Here is a 17453-nt window from a genome sequence, read left to right on the forward strand (position 1 = left end):
TCTTCTGGAAGAGCTCAGAACACAAGGCTTGGCGAAAACTGCTTTCTCTGGATTAAGTAATTAAATCTACTAAGTGCTACATAGAAGCTATAATAAAGCCTTTTATGGACTTAAGTCAGTCACTCCAGGCTACATAGTGGAGCTGGTATGAGGGACTCAGACCTGAGCTAAGACCTGACAATGCTGAGAATCTCTCATCTTCAGGGTTGCACAGACTCCAAGTTTAGGTACCAGCTATAGTAGCTAAAACCATGCCCTCAAACTCTCCACAAAAGAACTATAGAAAACTTTCTAGAACAAATGGTACAGAAATTTTCTACAGTCCACCCAGAAGAATAACATAGGTCTCCTTTCAGACATAATACAAAAAGAAATGGGACTGGTTTTTTCCCCAAGGCCAGCTCCTTTCAAGTGCCACTGCCTTTGTGGTGAGCAGTTGCAGGAGAAAAATATGTCCTAAATACAAAAGTAAATGGAGGAGGAAAGGCATAGTTTCATTTCTTCCAAGATGCTCATAGCTCTGCATGATCATTACACTCAGAATGGGCGAAGTTCAGATGGGCAAGTATTTAAGTCCATGAAAACTCAGTGTGTACAGTGATGTGGGTAAACAGACACATTGTTGACAGGTGTGTACATTGGTATGTCATCACAAGAGGGCAATAATAAAAATTACACATACCCTTTAACCCAGAAATTCTACCTCTAGAAACATAGGATATGCAAATATACTCCCACCATCAATATCTCCCTCTCTACTGAACCACTCTCATCTGCATATTCTTAAAACAGCAATCCCTCTTTGCCTCTTGCCCCACAATCCTCTGCTCTCTTTCACACTTACACTATATGGGATCATCTACCATCACTGTTTCCTTTCTCATTCTTTCCTGAACACACCCCATTCTGGCTTCCTATCCGCCCCACCACTGGGACTGGTGTGGCAGTCAACATCACTAATGTTCTCCATGCAGTAAGATCCAACGGTCACTTCTCAGTTCTATCTCACCTCTCAATAACATTCCACATGACTGACCACTCTCTCCTTCATGCCCTTGGCTTCCCTGACAGCATATTCTCTGTACTTTCCTCCTGCTCAAGTGGCCAGTCCTTCTCAGTCTCTTTTACTGGCTCCTTTTCTGCTCAAAGGGTTCTAAGTGTCACAGCCCTCTGACCTAGGTCTCCTTCTCTTCATCTATATTTTCTCCCATAGGGCATCTCTCCAAGTCCTTTGCCTTGAGAGTGATAGTGATATGGCAAATCTGTATTTCCAGCTCTATTTAAAAATCCAGATTCAGTGAGAGAAAAAAGATGGCAGCGTAGGTAACAGCTACACCCGCTGCCTCCCACAACCACATCAAAATTACAACTAAAATACAGAACCACCAACACTCAGAGCCTCCTGAAATCTGGCTGAACAGAAGCCCCACAACCAGGGAGCTGAAGAAGCACCGAGACCAGTAGGAGGGGCGGAGACGCGGGAGGATCAGGACTGAATCGCGGAGACTCCGCCCTGGGCCCACCCCTGGTGCCGAATTTTAAACCCGGTAGGAACATCTCGGCGATGGAGGTTTCCCGGAGGAACGAGGGGTCCCAGCCCCACAGCAGGCCCCCAGCCCAGGGTTCCAGGGCCGGTAAGAGACGTCCCCACAACTCCGGGCTGTGAAACCAGTGGGGACTGTCGCTGAGGGTCGTGGAGGCTGCGGGAGCCCCAGCAGCTCCTCTCAGGGAGGAACTAACCTACCTGGAATCCGGGCGCGAGGTGGAGGGGCGGCTTCCTCCCAGGCACAAGGGCTGGCGGAGGCCATGGCTCCTTTGGCGAGTCCTCCCCGCACAGAGGTGGCAGGCAGACGCCATATTTGAATCATGAGCACCTGACTCGCGCCTTTGGCCCCGCCCTGTGATTCCCGGAGGCCCCGCCCCTCCCCACCTGCAGGCTCATCCAGGCCATTTCCAGGGGCCTCTCCAGCCCCATGCTTAGGACTTTCCTAAAATCTCTCAAACAAGCAGCAGCGAGCCCCATACGGCTTGATAAGCGGCCCCAGGCCTGGCACTAGCGGCAGCTGCATTGGCTCATAGCTTGGCCTCTCCTGGACACCTCCAAGCCCAGCACAAGTAGCAGCCAACAACGGTTTGCTGTGTAGCTCATGCTGGGTGGCCCTGGGCAAGGCACTGGCAGAGGTTGCCTTTGCACCTCCCGGGAGGCCCCAGAGACAGTGCACCTGGTGGTCAGACTCGACCACGCTGGATTACAACCCTACCACATCCAGGAGTGACACACTCAAGGGGCGCACTTGGTGAACACCAAAGCTCCACTGAAGTAAATCCTGCTCCATAAGGGTGTCTTCAGCACAGCAGCTCTTTGGCTGTAGCTGCAGCTGGTCCTCACAGCTGATTTGCCTGGGGGTCAGTTCCTCCCAGGGACGCCAACAGCAACCAAGGCTCAACTACAACAGGACAGTGCACACAGCCCACACAGGGGAGCACCTGGAAGGCCCAGCTCAGGTGACTGGGGAGGCTGAGCCACTGGACCCTACAGGACACCTACTACACAAAGCCACTTACAAATTCCAGGAGACATAGCAACAAAACATAGAAACAAACACCTGGAAGCAGCCAAAATGTGGAGGCAAAGAAACATGTCACAAAGGAAAGAACAGAAGAAATCTCTAGAAGAGGAACTAAATGAAATACATCCGAGCAAGCTAATAGATACAGAGTTCAGAATTTTGTTTATAAGGATGTTTAAGCAGACTATTAGGGAAATTACTGAGAAAATCGATACCATAATAAAGTACCAATTTGAAATGAAAGCTGCAGGAACTGAAATGAAGAATAATTTACACGGAATCAACAGTACAGTAGAGGACGCTGAGAATCAAATCAGCAATTTGGAACATGAGGAAACAAAAAACACCCAACCAGGAGAGCAAAAAGAAAAAAGAATCCAGAAATATGAAAATAGTGTCCGGCCTGGCATGGCTCAGCAGTTGAGCATCGACCTAGGATCCAGGCAATCAGGGTTCGATTCCCGGTCAGGGCACATGCCTGGATTGCAGGCTCGATCAATGACTCTCTCATCATTGATGTTTCTCTCTCTCTCTCTCCCTCTCCTTTCCTCTCTCTGACATTAATAAAGATATATTTTTTAAAAAAAATAGTATAAGGAGCCTCTGGCACAACTTCAAGAGGCCCAACATTCGTATCATTGGGGTGCCAGAAGAGGCAGAAAGAGACCAAGGAATTGAAAACCTATTTGGAAAAATAATTACAGAAAAATTCCCCTACCTGGGGAAAGAAAGAGACTTATAAGTTCAAGAAGCACAGAGGGTCCCAAACAAGAGAAACCCAAAGAGGCCCACAGCAAGACACATCATAATTAAAATGCCAAAGGTTAAAGACAAAGAGAGAATCTTAAAAGCAGCAAGAGAAAAGCAATTAGTTACCTACAAGGGAGCACCCATACGACTGTCAGCTGATTTCTCAAAAGAAACTTTGCAAGCCAGAAGGGAGTGGCAAGAAATATTCAAAGTGGCAAAAAACATGGAACTACAACCAAGATTGCTCTGTCCAGCAAAGCTATCATTTAGAATTGAAGGTCAAATAAAGAGCTTCACAGATAAGAAAAAGCTAAAGGAGTTCATCACCACCAGACCAGCACTACAGGAGAAGTTGAAGAGTCTTCTTTAAGAAGAAGCTAATGAACAAAAGAATCTGACGAACTAAATAGATCCAGAGACATTGACGCAGGCAACAGACGATTATATTTCAGAGGAAAGAGAGAAGGGGGGTGGAGGGTGGGAAGAGATTAACTAAAGAAGTTATATGCATATATGCATAACCCATGGACAGAGTTAATAATGGGGTGAAGGCTTGGGGAGGGGGTGGGAGTGAAGTGGAGGGGGTCAATTTGGGGGGGAAATGGGACACCGGTAATACTCTCAACAATAAAGATAAATTTAAAAAATAATAATAATTTTTTTAAAAATCCAGATTCAGATATCCAAGTGCCCTACTCAACAGTTCTACTTGGATGTCTATCAGGCATCTCCCACTCTAGATGTCATGTCCCAATTAGAACTCTTGACTTTCAACCCCAAAACTTGCTCACTCATTATTTCACCATTATCCATCAAACAAAAAAATCTATGCGTGATCTTTGATTTCTTTTTTCCTCATACCTGCAAACTTTACCTCCAAAACGTTGCCCAAATTAGTTCCCTCCTCTCCATCTCTATCATCACCCTGATTCAAGCCAACCCCATGTCTTGCTTGGATTGGTGGCATTTCCCTTTATTCTTGCTTTTTCTCTTTAATCCACCCATACTACATAGGAGTCAGTGACTTTTTCAACTACCAGTAAAACCACCCTACGGCATCCCACCGTAATGGCTTGAATGAAGGTCAAGCTCCTCACCCCCTTCAGTTATCTAGCACCTGCATCTCTCTCCAATCTCCTCGTTCACTCTCCCCCTCACCCATTCTCACAAAGCCCTTGCTTGGGATCCTCCCATGGCTGGCTCTTTCTTGCCCTTTATATTGCAACTTAAATTTCACCTCCATAGAAACCTTCTCTGATCCCCTAAGACAAAATGCTCTTAACCTTTACCCTTTCTTAGAATTTACTACTATTGGACATTTTTCTTCTTTTCAGCATTTCCAATTAGAAAATAAACTCCATGAGTACAGGGTTCTTGTCTATTTTGTTGAATATGACTTGGCACATAGTGCACGGTGGAAGAGTGAATAAACAAGCATGTAAAGATACGGAAAGATACTCACTCAAATATTGCTTGTGTAGCAAAAAAAAACCCACCACCGAAACAGACTACCTAAAAGCTAGAGGGTTCCTTAAACTATAGTATATCTGTTCAATGGATACATTGATTTAAAATGAGGTCAATCTATAAATGCTGATATGAAAATAATGTCTAAGACATGTTCATATTGTTAACTTAAAAATGAAAGGGCCCTTTCAAAGTGAGAGATCAAAATTGATTTGAGATCCAAAGAATAGCTAGCTATTCAGGACGCACTGATTCAGATAGTAGCCCAGAGTGTTCAGATCAGGTGACAAAGGCAATGGGTATTGATGAGAAAGGGAATGGGAACAATTACATCAATAGAAGGAAGACATTTCTATTGGTGCAGATAACATAACATAGTGATGCTAATTCTAAAATAATGATTTAATTTTCAGTCTGGTAGTCATATCTGCTTTATTATCTTTGCAAACTGTTCTCTGGAACACAAAGTTGCTTTAGGCCATCAAAAGGCTATTTTACCTTGTTTTAATATTCCAAATACTTGAGGCATAAGATGTGCAAGGCAGTTCCTTCCTCCAGCATGGCTCCATTTTAAAGTGGATCCATTTACTTTTGTTTTGACAATACACATATTGTGGTAGCCAGCTTCCAAAATGACCCCCAGTGATCTTGCCTCCTAATGCTCTTATATAGTCTTCTCCCAAATTGAATTGAAGCTAGACTGTGTGAAAATAGAGTATGGTGGAAATAACATTGTAGGACTTCTGAGGCGAGGCTCTAAAAGGCATTGCAGCTTCCCCTTTATTCTCTCAGATCAATTTTTTGAGGGGAAGCTAACCTTCATGTTATGAGGTCATTTGAACAGCCCTGTGGAAAGCCCCATGTGGAAAGAGACTCAGGCCTTCTGCTAAAAGCCAAAACCAGGTTGCCAGCTCTGTGAGGGAGCCACAATGGACATGGATCCTTCAGACCCAACCAAGCCTTCAGCTGACTGCAACCTCATGTGAGGTACCGAAGCCAGAACCATCTGGCTAAACTTCTCCTGGACTCATGAATCATAGAAACTGTGCAAGTTAGTAAATGTTTATTATTGTTTTAAGCAACTACATTTTCTGTTAATCGGTTACATATAAATATAACTACTACATTGTATAACTCTTCTTTTACTAAAAAAGCATATAAGTACACAGGCTTCTATATGCATGGAAATATCTCACGGGATACACAAAGGGAGTAACTGGGTTCTGATGCAGTGGGAGGGGATGGGATAAGTTCACTTCTTACTATATGCTCTTATAGTCTCCGATTTATTTACAAAAACCACATTATTTTTATGATCTTAAAATGTTTATTTTTTTAAAAGGTTTAAGAAAAAGTGATGAGGGATAAACCACAATAGTGATCCTTCCTAAGCTTTCTTGTCCTTTGTTTTCCTTGACTTTCTCCCACACCCAAACCTAGCTTTGAAACAGGCAGTTCTTTAAAGGCTTTTGAGTAAGCCAAATACTGGAGGATCAGTTGTTTTTGTTTTTAATATTGGTTCATTTCACTGAGAATATCAACCCCATGACTGGACTGCTGCTAAGGCAGAAATCCTGATTTAACTATTTGCATTTAATAAGGCAATAATGTTGCAGTAACTCTGTGGGATGAACGAATGAACCACTCACACCCTATGATGGATGGAGCCCACAGGCTGGGTCTGTGGTTTCTGCAAAGGAGGTGACCCAGATCTCCAGTTGTGCTTCCTTTCTCACCAGTAAAGACAGATGCTGGGAAATAGTCCATAGACTGCCCAAGTGGTAGAGGCAAGGGGCAGCTCACACCCAAATCACAGAATTCTTCAGACTCTCCCCCTCAATAAAGGCACTTCCAAAGAGTTACTCCAATTACAGTATTTACATTTAAATAGAACTCAGTAAAGTTCCAAGGCTTGAATAAAATGGAGGACTCGATCCCTCAGAGTTTTGTTTTCTTTTTTAATTTCAGAATTGGGGGTGGCCTAGACACATGCTTTTGACTAGTGTGGAATCAGAAACTTCTCTTTTAAAATGTCTAAACTCTGCAACACAAGCCAGTAATTTTAATCAATGAGACTAGGTGATCAGCAGAGATAAACTGAACCTTTGATTTGGTGCAACATTCATTCCACTCCCTTCATGGGCCTCCAAAGGCTTAAAGTTTCAGGAACAAAGATGTAATTACTGAACTAGGCATACTGATGAGATTATAGCCCCAGGATTTATGAAATTGAGATAACCAGGGAATTAATTGCTCCTGAAAATCCTGCTGCAAACAATCATAACATTCAAGGAAATGCCCAGTAAATCAATTCCAATCAAAACAGTTTAGCATGTGTCCTGCACAGTGGAACGCAAATGCACATTACTTTCAAATTGAGAGAACCCTTAGTAAATGGAGCCTGTAGAAGGCAACATATTCAAACTGAGAGAGTTTAGAAAAATCAGATCACAGTAAGACCACTAACACAAGAGCAAAGACAACCACATCCAGGGCACTTCTCTGCTCAAAACCGGGGTCCTCATGCATCCTACAGGGGTAGTCCAGAGAGACCAGAGGCTTCATGAATCACTTCTCAAAGGCAAAATAAATATAATTTGAAAAGCTTTTGCTTCAGCAAAATACATTCTTATGATTGTATTTCTCAAATCATTTCTTTTACACTTCTTAATGTAGATTTAAAGACTTGTTAAAAATAAACCATAAAAAAAATACTTCATCTTTAATAGGGTAATGATTAAATTATGATTATCCACACATGGAATACTACCTGGTCATTAAAAATGAGGACGATCCATATGAACTGATCGAGAAGTTGACATATATATGCACATATATGTATTTATATACACATTCTTATCTTAATATATTCATTTTGTTAAAATATATATTGATTTCAGAGAGAGGAAGGGAGAGGGAGAGAGAGAAACATCAGTGATGAGAGTCATTGATCAGCTGCCTCCTGCACGCCCACCACTGGGGATCAAGCCCGCAACCCGGGCATGTGCCCTGACTGGGAATCAAACGGTGATCTCCTGGATCCTAGGTCGATGCTCAACCACTGAGCCACGCCCAGCCGGGCAATATATTCATTCTTATTTGAAGGGTTAATATACATATATTGTATATAAACAAATTATTATAAAAATTAACTTTCTGGGAGATGAGAATGGGCATGGGTAGCAAAGAAAAAAATTTTTTACTTATATATTTTGTTCAGTTTATTTTTTTAGCATGTATTATGAAAATGACTATTAAAGAAATGGCAAATACCAAAAATATTTTTCCCACTGGATCACCCCACAGAACACCTGCAGGCCCTGTGATCCATTTGTTCCTGTCCCTTTTATCCTGTACCCGCCATCTTTTGCTTTCTTACCTGTAAAATGGGGTCAACCCCAGAAGCCTGCTAGGAGAGTCAAAGCAGAGAAAACAAGGCAGGCAGGATACAACTGGCACTGACATGAGGGGGCAGAGCAAAAATGAGATCTCATTAGCAGAGTAGTAACAGTAAATAATGCTACATAATATGTATGAGTGCATAGATGTGCCAAACGTTTCATCCTACTAACTCAGTAAGAAAGATATTATCCTCATTTTACAAACGAGGAAACTGAGGCACGGAGGAGTATCTCCCGAGGTAACAAAACAAGGAAATGACGGACTCAGAATCCTGCCCTGCCTGTGCTGCTTCAAAACAAATGAAAAGAACAACATTCTTTTTTTCCCAATCAGATTAGTAAAATTTCAAAAGATGGATGGATCAAGTGCAGATGAGCATTTCAGGAAACAGGTGCAAATGCACTTTTTGGTAAAAGTACAAATTACTAAAGGCCATTTGGCAAGAGTTACCAAAATTTAAAATGGGGTGTAACTTTTGACCTGGCCATTCTACTTCCAGGAACTTACCCCACAGAAACGCAAAGACGTCTGCACACAGATGTTCAGTGCAGCACCATTTTAATGGGGGCGGGAGCCATAGGTAGGGAAATGACTAAATATATCACAATATAGTCAAAATATTAAATAGTCTGTATCCCTTAAAAATGAAGGTCAACCTATGGATTCAGTCATGGAAAGAATTCTGAAATGTAAGTAAATGAAAAACAGCCATTATAGAACAATTGTACAGTATGGCCCTTTTTATGTAAAAATAAGGTGTGAGCATCACATCCTTTCTTCTTAAAAGAATGCTGTTGCTTCGCTTTTTACATTCCTTCCCTCACACACACACACACACACACACACACACACACACACTTCAGAAAGAAGTTGTAAAAAATAGTCATGTTATTTATAAGTCATATAATAAAATAATTATTTCAAAAAGTCACAAATACAAGTTGTATAAAGTCAGTCTGGAGTCCAGTACCTCTTAGATATATTACTGCAAATCACATCCATTTTAGCGTTCTTTTCCAAACAGATGTGGCTCAAACCCGGTGAAGGCGTTATAATTTCATATTTAATAACAAGGGAACAAAACTGACAATAGTCCAACAATAATTTCTTAAAATACTACATGGTAAATTCTGTTCCTAGCCACGAAACTTGGGCTACCTGAAGATTTCACTGAAGTCAGTAAAAAGTTACACAAAATTTGTATTTTCATGTTTAAAATCCTCATTGTATTTGCCTCATAGATATAATGATACATATAAAAGCTCAAGATTAATAAAGAAACTTAAAGACCCAGTAAGTCAACAAACCGACTTCATTATAAGCTGAACATAAGAGAGACACAAAACATTCTGTTTGTTTCTCTTTTTAAAAACTACCAGGGCACCTTGTCCAATGGAAGCATCAGCCAGCCCTTTGGTTGGCAAACTTGGTGTGCGTGAGCGTCAGTGAGCATCATGCAGAGGCTTGTTAGAATACAGGTTCCTGGGCCCTGCCCCAGGCTCTGAACTCTCATTCCTGAGTCTGACGAACCTGTATTTTTAAAGAAGATGCTCGATGATTTCAATGAGGTGGTACAAGAACCCCCCTGACCATTTAAATTCTACTGCTCAATCCTAACTGGCTGCCACTGGTTGGAAGCCTAACTCTGGGCAGCTCCTTCACCTCTTTAAAAGTTTCCTCATCTGTCAAGTCAGTCAATTGGACTGATCATCTCTGAGGGCGCTTAAGCCCTAACAAGACAGTGATTTACCCCAGGTGTATAAGAAATTTAGTTTCAGCTAAGAACTTAGTCGTCATGCCAAAACCAGTTTTTGCAAGTCACTGGGTTTCTGTGTTTTGGCCACCTTCTAAAAAGTCTGCTTTTATAAGTTTCATTCCTGGGAGCATCTGAGTAGAGGAATTCTGAAACTGACATCGGTGGACTTTCTTCATGACAACGGGGAAGTTTCCAGCAATCCTGAGAGGTGCTGCATGTACATGGTATGTGATAAGAACTTCCTGGTCAGGAAACAACAGAAACATCCCATAACATGAAGTACGCTCCAAATCCTTCTGTAAAACTTCCAGCAGAGGAGCTGGAATACTCAATAGGAGGTTTTAATGGTGGTCGAACTTGAAGAGTAGGAGCTGGATTTCCTGGAGGATTTCTTTGATGTGAGGGATATCTGCATCTGCTTTACCGTACGGATGCTGCGACAAAGAAGAGCGTTCTTCGCATGACCCCTAAAGTCTTCTGAAACAAAGTAATAGACAAAGGGGTCGATGCAGCTGTTGAGGGTGGAGAGGCAGAGGGCTACAATGTACAGGGTGTAGACATAGCTCTGGCCCCAGTGTCTGATAGTGAAATAATGCACTACGAGCAGAATGTTACTAGGAGTGAAGCAGATCAGGTACATGACCAGGACAGTGACAATAAGTTTGATGGCTCTCTTCTTCCTCTTTCCTGAGTTTTCATCGATGGCAGAAGATTGAAGTGTTCTAATCATCAGCACATAGGCAGAAGTCATGAGGATAGCCGGGAATAGGAAGACTCCAATGGCCAGAGAGAGGAAATAGTTGAACATGTCCCCCACCAACACCTCCTTAGGTAAAACATCATGACAGGTTGTGATGTTAAGGGCTGGGATGTAATTGGTCTGCTTCACAACATACAAGGGGATGGTAACCAGCAGAATCAGCAGCCATATCCCCAGGGAGATCCCGATGGCGATGTTGGCGTTCTTCCTGGTGTGCACCATGGGGTTCACAATGACCCAATACCTCTGTACGCTGAGGCAGGTTATGAAGAGAATGGAGCAGTACATATTGCCATAGAAAAAACCAATGAGTACCTTGCAAAGAGATTCCCCATAAATCCAGTTGTTGCCATGCACGTGGTAGGCGATCTTCCAAGGGAACCAGATGAGAGAGAGGAGGTCTGCCAAGGCCAGGTTGGCCATGTAAACCGCAGCGGGGTGCTTCTTCTTTGTTCGGAAGAGAAAGACCCACAGGGCCATGCCATTACTGGGCAAACCAATCACAAATACAATCGTGTAGACAACTGGAAGAAAGACGGTAGTCAGTTTTCCAGTCAGGAGGGAGGCAGAAAATTCATCCACAGAAAAGCCTGGTTTCGCTGTAACTCCTTTCCCAGGGATTCGAGACGAGTCATCCACTGTACCAATGAGACTCCTTCCTTTGGAGGATCTATTGACTCCTGTACAAGAAAGACAAGGCAGATGAGGCTCATTACAGAAACCAAGGTTTCAGCAGCCATGCTGGTATGTCCAAGCAAAAGCACTTTAGATAAACACGGGGGGAGTAGACAGAATGCTGACAGGGGCTTTCTTTGGGTGACTGGATTGGTGGTATTTCTGTTGCCTGGTTTTTGTTTCCTTGTTTTGTTTTTGTTTTTGTTTTACAGTGAGATGGTTTTGTTTTTTTTAAAATCAGAGGGCTGTGGAGTATGTGTGGAATGACGTTGATTTTTATGAATCTCAATAAAACTGACAGTATTTAATTTATTTTACAAACTGTCCATCCTCATTAATTCCTAACTGTTATAATGACCATCTCACTCTGGCTGAGACAGGATACAGCCTGGCCTATCAATCATTCCCTATCCTAAAGCCCCATACTCTGGAACACAAGGGACATTCCCTCTCCACCCACAAGGACAGCCTCAGCAACGGCAAGGATTCCCCCACTTCTGTGGGGGCCTCCTGGAGACCTTCCCTTGGAGGCCAGCTGGCAGCCAGTTTTCTGGCTCCAAGGTGAGTGGACAGGTGGGTGTACCAAAGACAAATTTGTGTTCTGACTTTCAAGCAAGTAATATGGCAAGCTTTAACGACTCACAATCTCATCCCCATATTATGAATTAAACTTTAGAAATCACAAACAAATAAATGACATATTCAGCCTACAACCTGCCCCAACCAAGTGTTCATGGACCTGCAGAAAAAAATGAGAGACAACTTGAGGACACTGAACAATCGTACTTTACGAAGAGCAGCCCTTCCACCTTGTAGAGAAAACAGAGCAAAGTGCGCCAGGGAGGATGTTAAACCTACTCCCAAATCAATCTGATAAATTTCATGCTCAGTCATCACTTTTACTTCTAGCTCTGCACCCATGTTCAACAGGATGAGTAGTTGGCCTGGGTGAAGGGTTAGAGGGTGTGGAGATCAATACTTCACTTTTCACTTAGTGTCGCAGATTGAAAGGGGGCCCCTAAAAGATATGTCTACGTCCTAATCCCCAGAATCTGTGATCACTACCTTATTTAGAAAAAGGCCCTTTGTAGATGTATCTACATCTGAGATCATCCTGTATTATCCAGGTGGGCCCCAAATCCAATGGCAAGTGTCTTTATAAGAGAAAGGCAGAGGGAGATTTGGGAGAGAAATAGAGAAGAGAGGAAAGAGGTATGAATAGGGAGGCAGAAATCACAGTAATGCCGAGAAACAAGCCAGCAAACACCAATAGCCACCAGAAGCCAGAGGAGGCAGGGAACAGATTCTCACCCCTAGAACCTTCAGGAAGATACCACCTTGATTTCAGACTTCTGGTCCCCAGCAACCTTGGCGTATCAGGATGACACTCTAACCGACTAAGCTAACCGGCCAGGACCAATAACGAATTGTGCTTTTAAATCACCAAGACAAGGGAGGATCTCTTTATTTAGCAGACAAAATCAATGACGCTAAAGATTTACTAGAAAATCAAGCAAAAAATAAATAAATGAAGTAAATGTATGATGAATTTTAAGTTATTAGTTTGTGAATGAGTACCAGCTTTTTATAATAAAAAGCCTTGAAGCTACAAATTTTAAAAATAATTTAGCACAAACTAAATCAAAGCCTTGGTATAAGTTTTTCATTTAAATTTGAGGATTTTAAATCAGATTATAGAATATTTGGAGATTAATGCTCAATACTGTAATTATGAATAAATGCATACAATTTGAATAGAAATATTGTTCATTATTAATTTAGCAAATAATTTGGAGCTTATCAAGGCAAAGTGAACAGGACAATCTCTGCCCTTAAGGAACCCCAATCTAATGGGAGAATGATAAACCAGTAACTAAAGTACAGTGTGATAAATATTATGATGGAATTAGCACAGGTTGTTATAGTACAGACCCATCTCATTGGGAGGAAAGGCTGTCAAAATACGGAAACCTAGCTGGCTCAGCTGCTTGGAACCTTGAATTTATGTGTTTAGCCTAAACTCTGTCCTAAAAAATCAATCTAGGTATGTATATATCACTGACAGAATTCAAGTTTATACATTAGGAACTTGATTTTTAATAAAAAAGTATAACAGGTTTCTACACACTGACAATGAATAGATTTATTGGGTTAAATAAATTATAGGACAGCATGTATAGTATTATCTTTCTATTGTTACAAAATACATATATTTGTGCCTAGAGAAGTCTGTGGAAAGGGGAGAGAATGGGGGATTTTCACTTTTATTAACCCTTCTGATTTGTACAATTTTGGGAAAAAATGCTTATAAAACTTTTAACTTTCAAAGCACTTGTTTTTTGTTATTTTAAGCATGCCCCACCGAACCAAGTATAAAACAAGAGCTTTATTGGTGTTAACTCTCCTCTTGTTTCCCTTTCTTTACCATCTCCTACCTGCAAATCTTCTTTTGTTCCCACCCTTTACAAGTAGAGGCTGAAAAATAAGAAGCTTCAGTTGCAAAGTACCTCTTTCTAGGCAACTTTAGTAAATTCCTATGAGTTCTCTCAGGATCAACGGTTTTCCTCTCAACACTTGCCCAGCTAATAAAACCATAAGAAAGTCAAACACAGACTTCGCTAAAACATCACTTATCAAGGTTAATTAATTAACTGCAAGGCAAGCCAGGGAACCAATATGAATTTGAAATCCCATCTTCATGCTCATCAGTGTTCTCTCTTATTACAACACCTTAGAAATACCCCATGTATCCAGCAACGGGACCAATTTAAAAAGTAAGATACATTCTACTGTAACATATTTTAGAGTCAATAAAATGTTTTATAGTTACTGACGTGCTACTGATGTTTATATAATCCCAGCTTTGTACAAAAAATTTTCTATATTTATGAACACATATTTATGCATGGGTGCAGGAAAGCATGGGAAAGGACAGATACCAAAATGTGAGCAGTGGTTATTTGGATACTGAGGGTGACTTAACTGAACTTTTCCCTTTTTTTTCCCCCCCTCTCATTTTTTCTTTACAGTGATCACATATTATTGTTATCATTAAAAACCAATAACAAAGAGAACAGAAGTTTCAGTCTCAGAAAGAAAAACAGAATGACTGTATCATAGAGGACCTTCCAGGCTTGTGATATTGTAGAAAGTAACAAGTGCATGAAAGAAACCGATTTAAATACCCAACTGCCATCAACCTGCCAGGTCACTCTGGGCACATCCCTCACTTCATTCTGCATTTACTGTTTACTGAGGTCCTTTAGGTAATGACTGTGCTGGACCATGGCGATGGAAACAACCAGAGAGTCCCTGGCCTCCAAGAGCTCACAATCCAGTGGGGAGACAGATTAAACATATTTACACAAATAATTATCAATTACTGTTGTGATAGGAAAGAAAGGGAAGCCTAATGAAGTATTTTCCTTGCCCTCCCCCTCCAATTCAGTGGGCCGCATCTGTAAAATGAGAAGGTTGTACTCTAGGCCGAGTTTCCTTCCATGCAGCAGTCTTTCAGGGTAAGGCCTGTGGGAAGAAAAAGCTGTTGTCTGGCCTGTAGCAAACTGAGGAGCTACAGGTCCACTGAAAACGGAGATGAGCAAAGGTATGGGCTGAGGGCCAGAGAAACATTGGTGATGTTCTATTTCTTAATCAAAATCGATTTGGTCTCAAGTTGGGAGGAAAGTTACCCTAAAATGGATTGAAGTATGCAGAGGAAAAAGAAAACACTCAAAGTGCAATATTAAATAGTTCTGGTTAACAAGTAACTTGATTTTTGTGGTTGTTGTTAAATTAAGTTCACCTTATACTCCAGGAATCCCCCAGTCCCAGCGCAGTCACTTTGTAAACAAGAGCAAGCCAATACTCAGAGCAAGCTTCCTATGGGATCGGCCTGCATCATAAAAGCACTGAAACACCTGCACCACACATTGTTTCCAAAATGCTTGCACATTCTAAGTTTAGCTCCTAAATTTTAAGTTTCTAACTTTAAAAGGCAAAGGCAAATGAAGAAATGTTCATCACGTTCAGTACTGTCTGGAAATGAGTAAACGCTGACAATAAAATGCATACGGTGGTGCAGTTCTCAGGGGTACACCACAGCACGCTTTCCTGTAACTCCGGAGGTAAAGCAATGACACAGTCTTCAACCCAACTCAGAGTCCGTGACTTGCTCTTGTGCAGCGTCTTTATGAACAGGGGCCGCTTTCACAGCAGGCCTACAAACTTCCCGGGGGAATAAACACCTCGCACGGCCGGCTACCCTGGCAGCCTCCAACAGCGGGGTCGGTTCGCCTCACCGCAGCACGACCTCCGGCCGCGCCCCCGCCCCCCCCCCCAGAGGCCGGCTCCGCCCGGGAGACCCCCCAGCGGGACACCCGCGCACACCCGCGACCCCCGGCCGCCGCGGACGATGCGCCCCTGGGCACCGCCCCAGTCGGCTCTCGTGCGGCTCAGCTCTCGGGGCTGGCGGCCTCCGACCCGAGTGGCAGCCAGTTGTGCGCTCGGTAGGTCAAGGAAAGACCTGGAAAGCCAAGGCCCTAACTCAGGCCACCTGGTCGAATCCAGGCAGCGCTCCAGAAGTCCCATCCGCAAATCTGCGCGACGCCCAACCGGCCTAACAAACTTGAAGCCGAGCGCCGGCGACCCCGGGGGCCCGGCGGAGCCCCCGCCGTGCCGGAGCCGCTGCGCCCCGGGGGTCTGGACGCCACGGGCCGACCCAAAGACGCAGCTCCAGAGGCTGAAGGCGTTGCGAAAAAGAGAAGGTTCCAGGCCGCGGGCTGCGCTCCGCTCACCCACCCTGAGCCACCAACTCGCTAGCTCCAGGGGCCCAGGGGCCCAGCCCGGAGTGTCTCCAGAGCGTGCGAAACGCTCCTGAATGACCTCGCGGGGCAAAGAAGCCAGCCCCTGGGGAGGGAGGCTGAGCCCTCCGGCACCCTTCAGACGCCAGCACTCCGTGCCTGCCCTGCGGCACCGCCGGCCTCGGCCTCTCCGGCTGTCCCCATTCGGTGGCTCTCTGGGCGCCGGGACGCCCCTTCAAAGCCGCCGAGGGGAGGCTGCGGGAACCCGCTGCGGGAGCAGAACACCTTCGCGCGCCCGCCCGCTGCCACCGCCCGCCCACGGCGCCCCGGACCCCGGCTCCTTCGCGGCAGGAGCCCCCTTCGGCCGAGTTGCTTACCTGGGAAGGTGTGATTGCAGGAGGCAGAGGCCGCCAGCAGGACGGTGCCCCCCAGCAGCCACACCGCGCTCAGGCGTCGCATCCTCCCAGCGGGCGACGGCCGCCGGGCCGGCGGGAACTGGCCGCCGCCGACTCGAAACTCAGCTCCGCTCGGCGCCCGGAGCGAGCGCCGCCCTATCACCGGCCCCGTCGGAGCCTCTGCGCTGGCGCGCGGGCCCGCGAGGGCTCCGTGAAACCTGAGCCGCTCGGCGCACCTGCGGGAGGCCCCGCCCCCGCGCCGCCCCGCGGCCCCCGCGCCGCCCCGCGGCCCCCGCGCCCCCGCGGCCCCCGCGCCCCCGCGGCCCCCGCGCCCCCGCGGCCCCCGCGCCCCCGCGGCCCCCGCGCCCCCGCGGCCCCCGCGCCCCCGCGGCCCCCGCGCCCCCGCGGCCCCCGCGCCCCCGCGCCCCGCGCGCCCCCGCGCGCCCCGCGCGCCCCCGCGCGCCCCGCGCGCCCCCGCGCCCCGCCCCGGCCCGCCCCGCCCCGGCCCCGCGCCCCCGCGCGCCCCCAGCCCCGGGAGTGGGAGCCGCCGCTGACTGCTGCCCGAGGCGCGCGCGGGCCCGGGCGGCCCAGAGAAGCGGCCCTGCTGGAATGCGAATGGGGGCGCGCTGGGACCCAGGGTCCCCCAGGCTCGGGCAACGCCTAGAACTACCTTTAACCTTTGATTACTCCCGAGGAGCCCTCGCCTTCCGCCTCCCGCCCTCCACTTTCCTCACCGGCAGAAAGCCGGCACCCGGGCGCGCGGCACTGACGGCCGCTAAGGGGCGGAGGCTTCCCGGTGGAGGGGGCGCTTTGCCTGAGGGAGAGTTTTTAATCTGCAGAGGCAAGGTGGGCGGCGGCGGACACCCACCGAGGCGGTGG

The 17453-nt window shown here is 45.5% G+C and overlaps 1 protein-coding gene across 1 annotated transcript; it reads right to left on the reverse strand.

Moving 5' to 3' along the window:
- Positions 1-9055: 9055 nt before the first annotated feature.
- On the reverse strand, positions 9056-16797 carry F2RL1 (F2R like trypsin receptor 1). Its single transcript, XM_081133853.1, has 2 exons — positions 16557-16797; positions 9056-11385 (listed from the first exon to the last, which is right to left on the reverse strand). Exons 1-2 carry the CDS (start codon positions 16636-16638, stop codon positions 10274-10276), a joined length of 1194 nt encoding a protein of 397 aa, XP_080989979.1. The 5' UTR covers positions 16639-16797; the 3' UTR covers positions 9056-10273.
- Between the last annotated feature and the right edge of the window lie 656 nt (positions 16798-17453).

This window comes from Miniopterus schreibersii, assembly GCF_964146895.1.
Source record: "Miniopterus schreibersii genome assembly, chromosome: 3".
NCBI classification, from domain to species: Eukaryota; Metazoa; Chordata; class Mammalia; order Chiroptera; family Miniopteridae; genus Miniopterus; species Miniopterus schreibersii.

Bases quoted from the DNA above. Each gene is read 5' to 3' on its own strand.
- F2RL1 (XM_081133853.1), bottom strand. From the start codon at position 16,638: ATGCGACGCCTGAGCGCGGTGTGGCTGCTGGGGGGCACCGTCCTGCTG. The intron at 11,386-16,556 runs GTAAGCAACTCG...TTTCTTGTACAG, and splicing joins CTGCAATCACACCTTCCCAG to GAGTCAATAGATCCTCCAAA.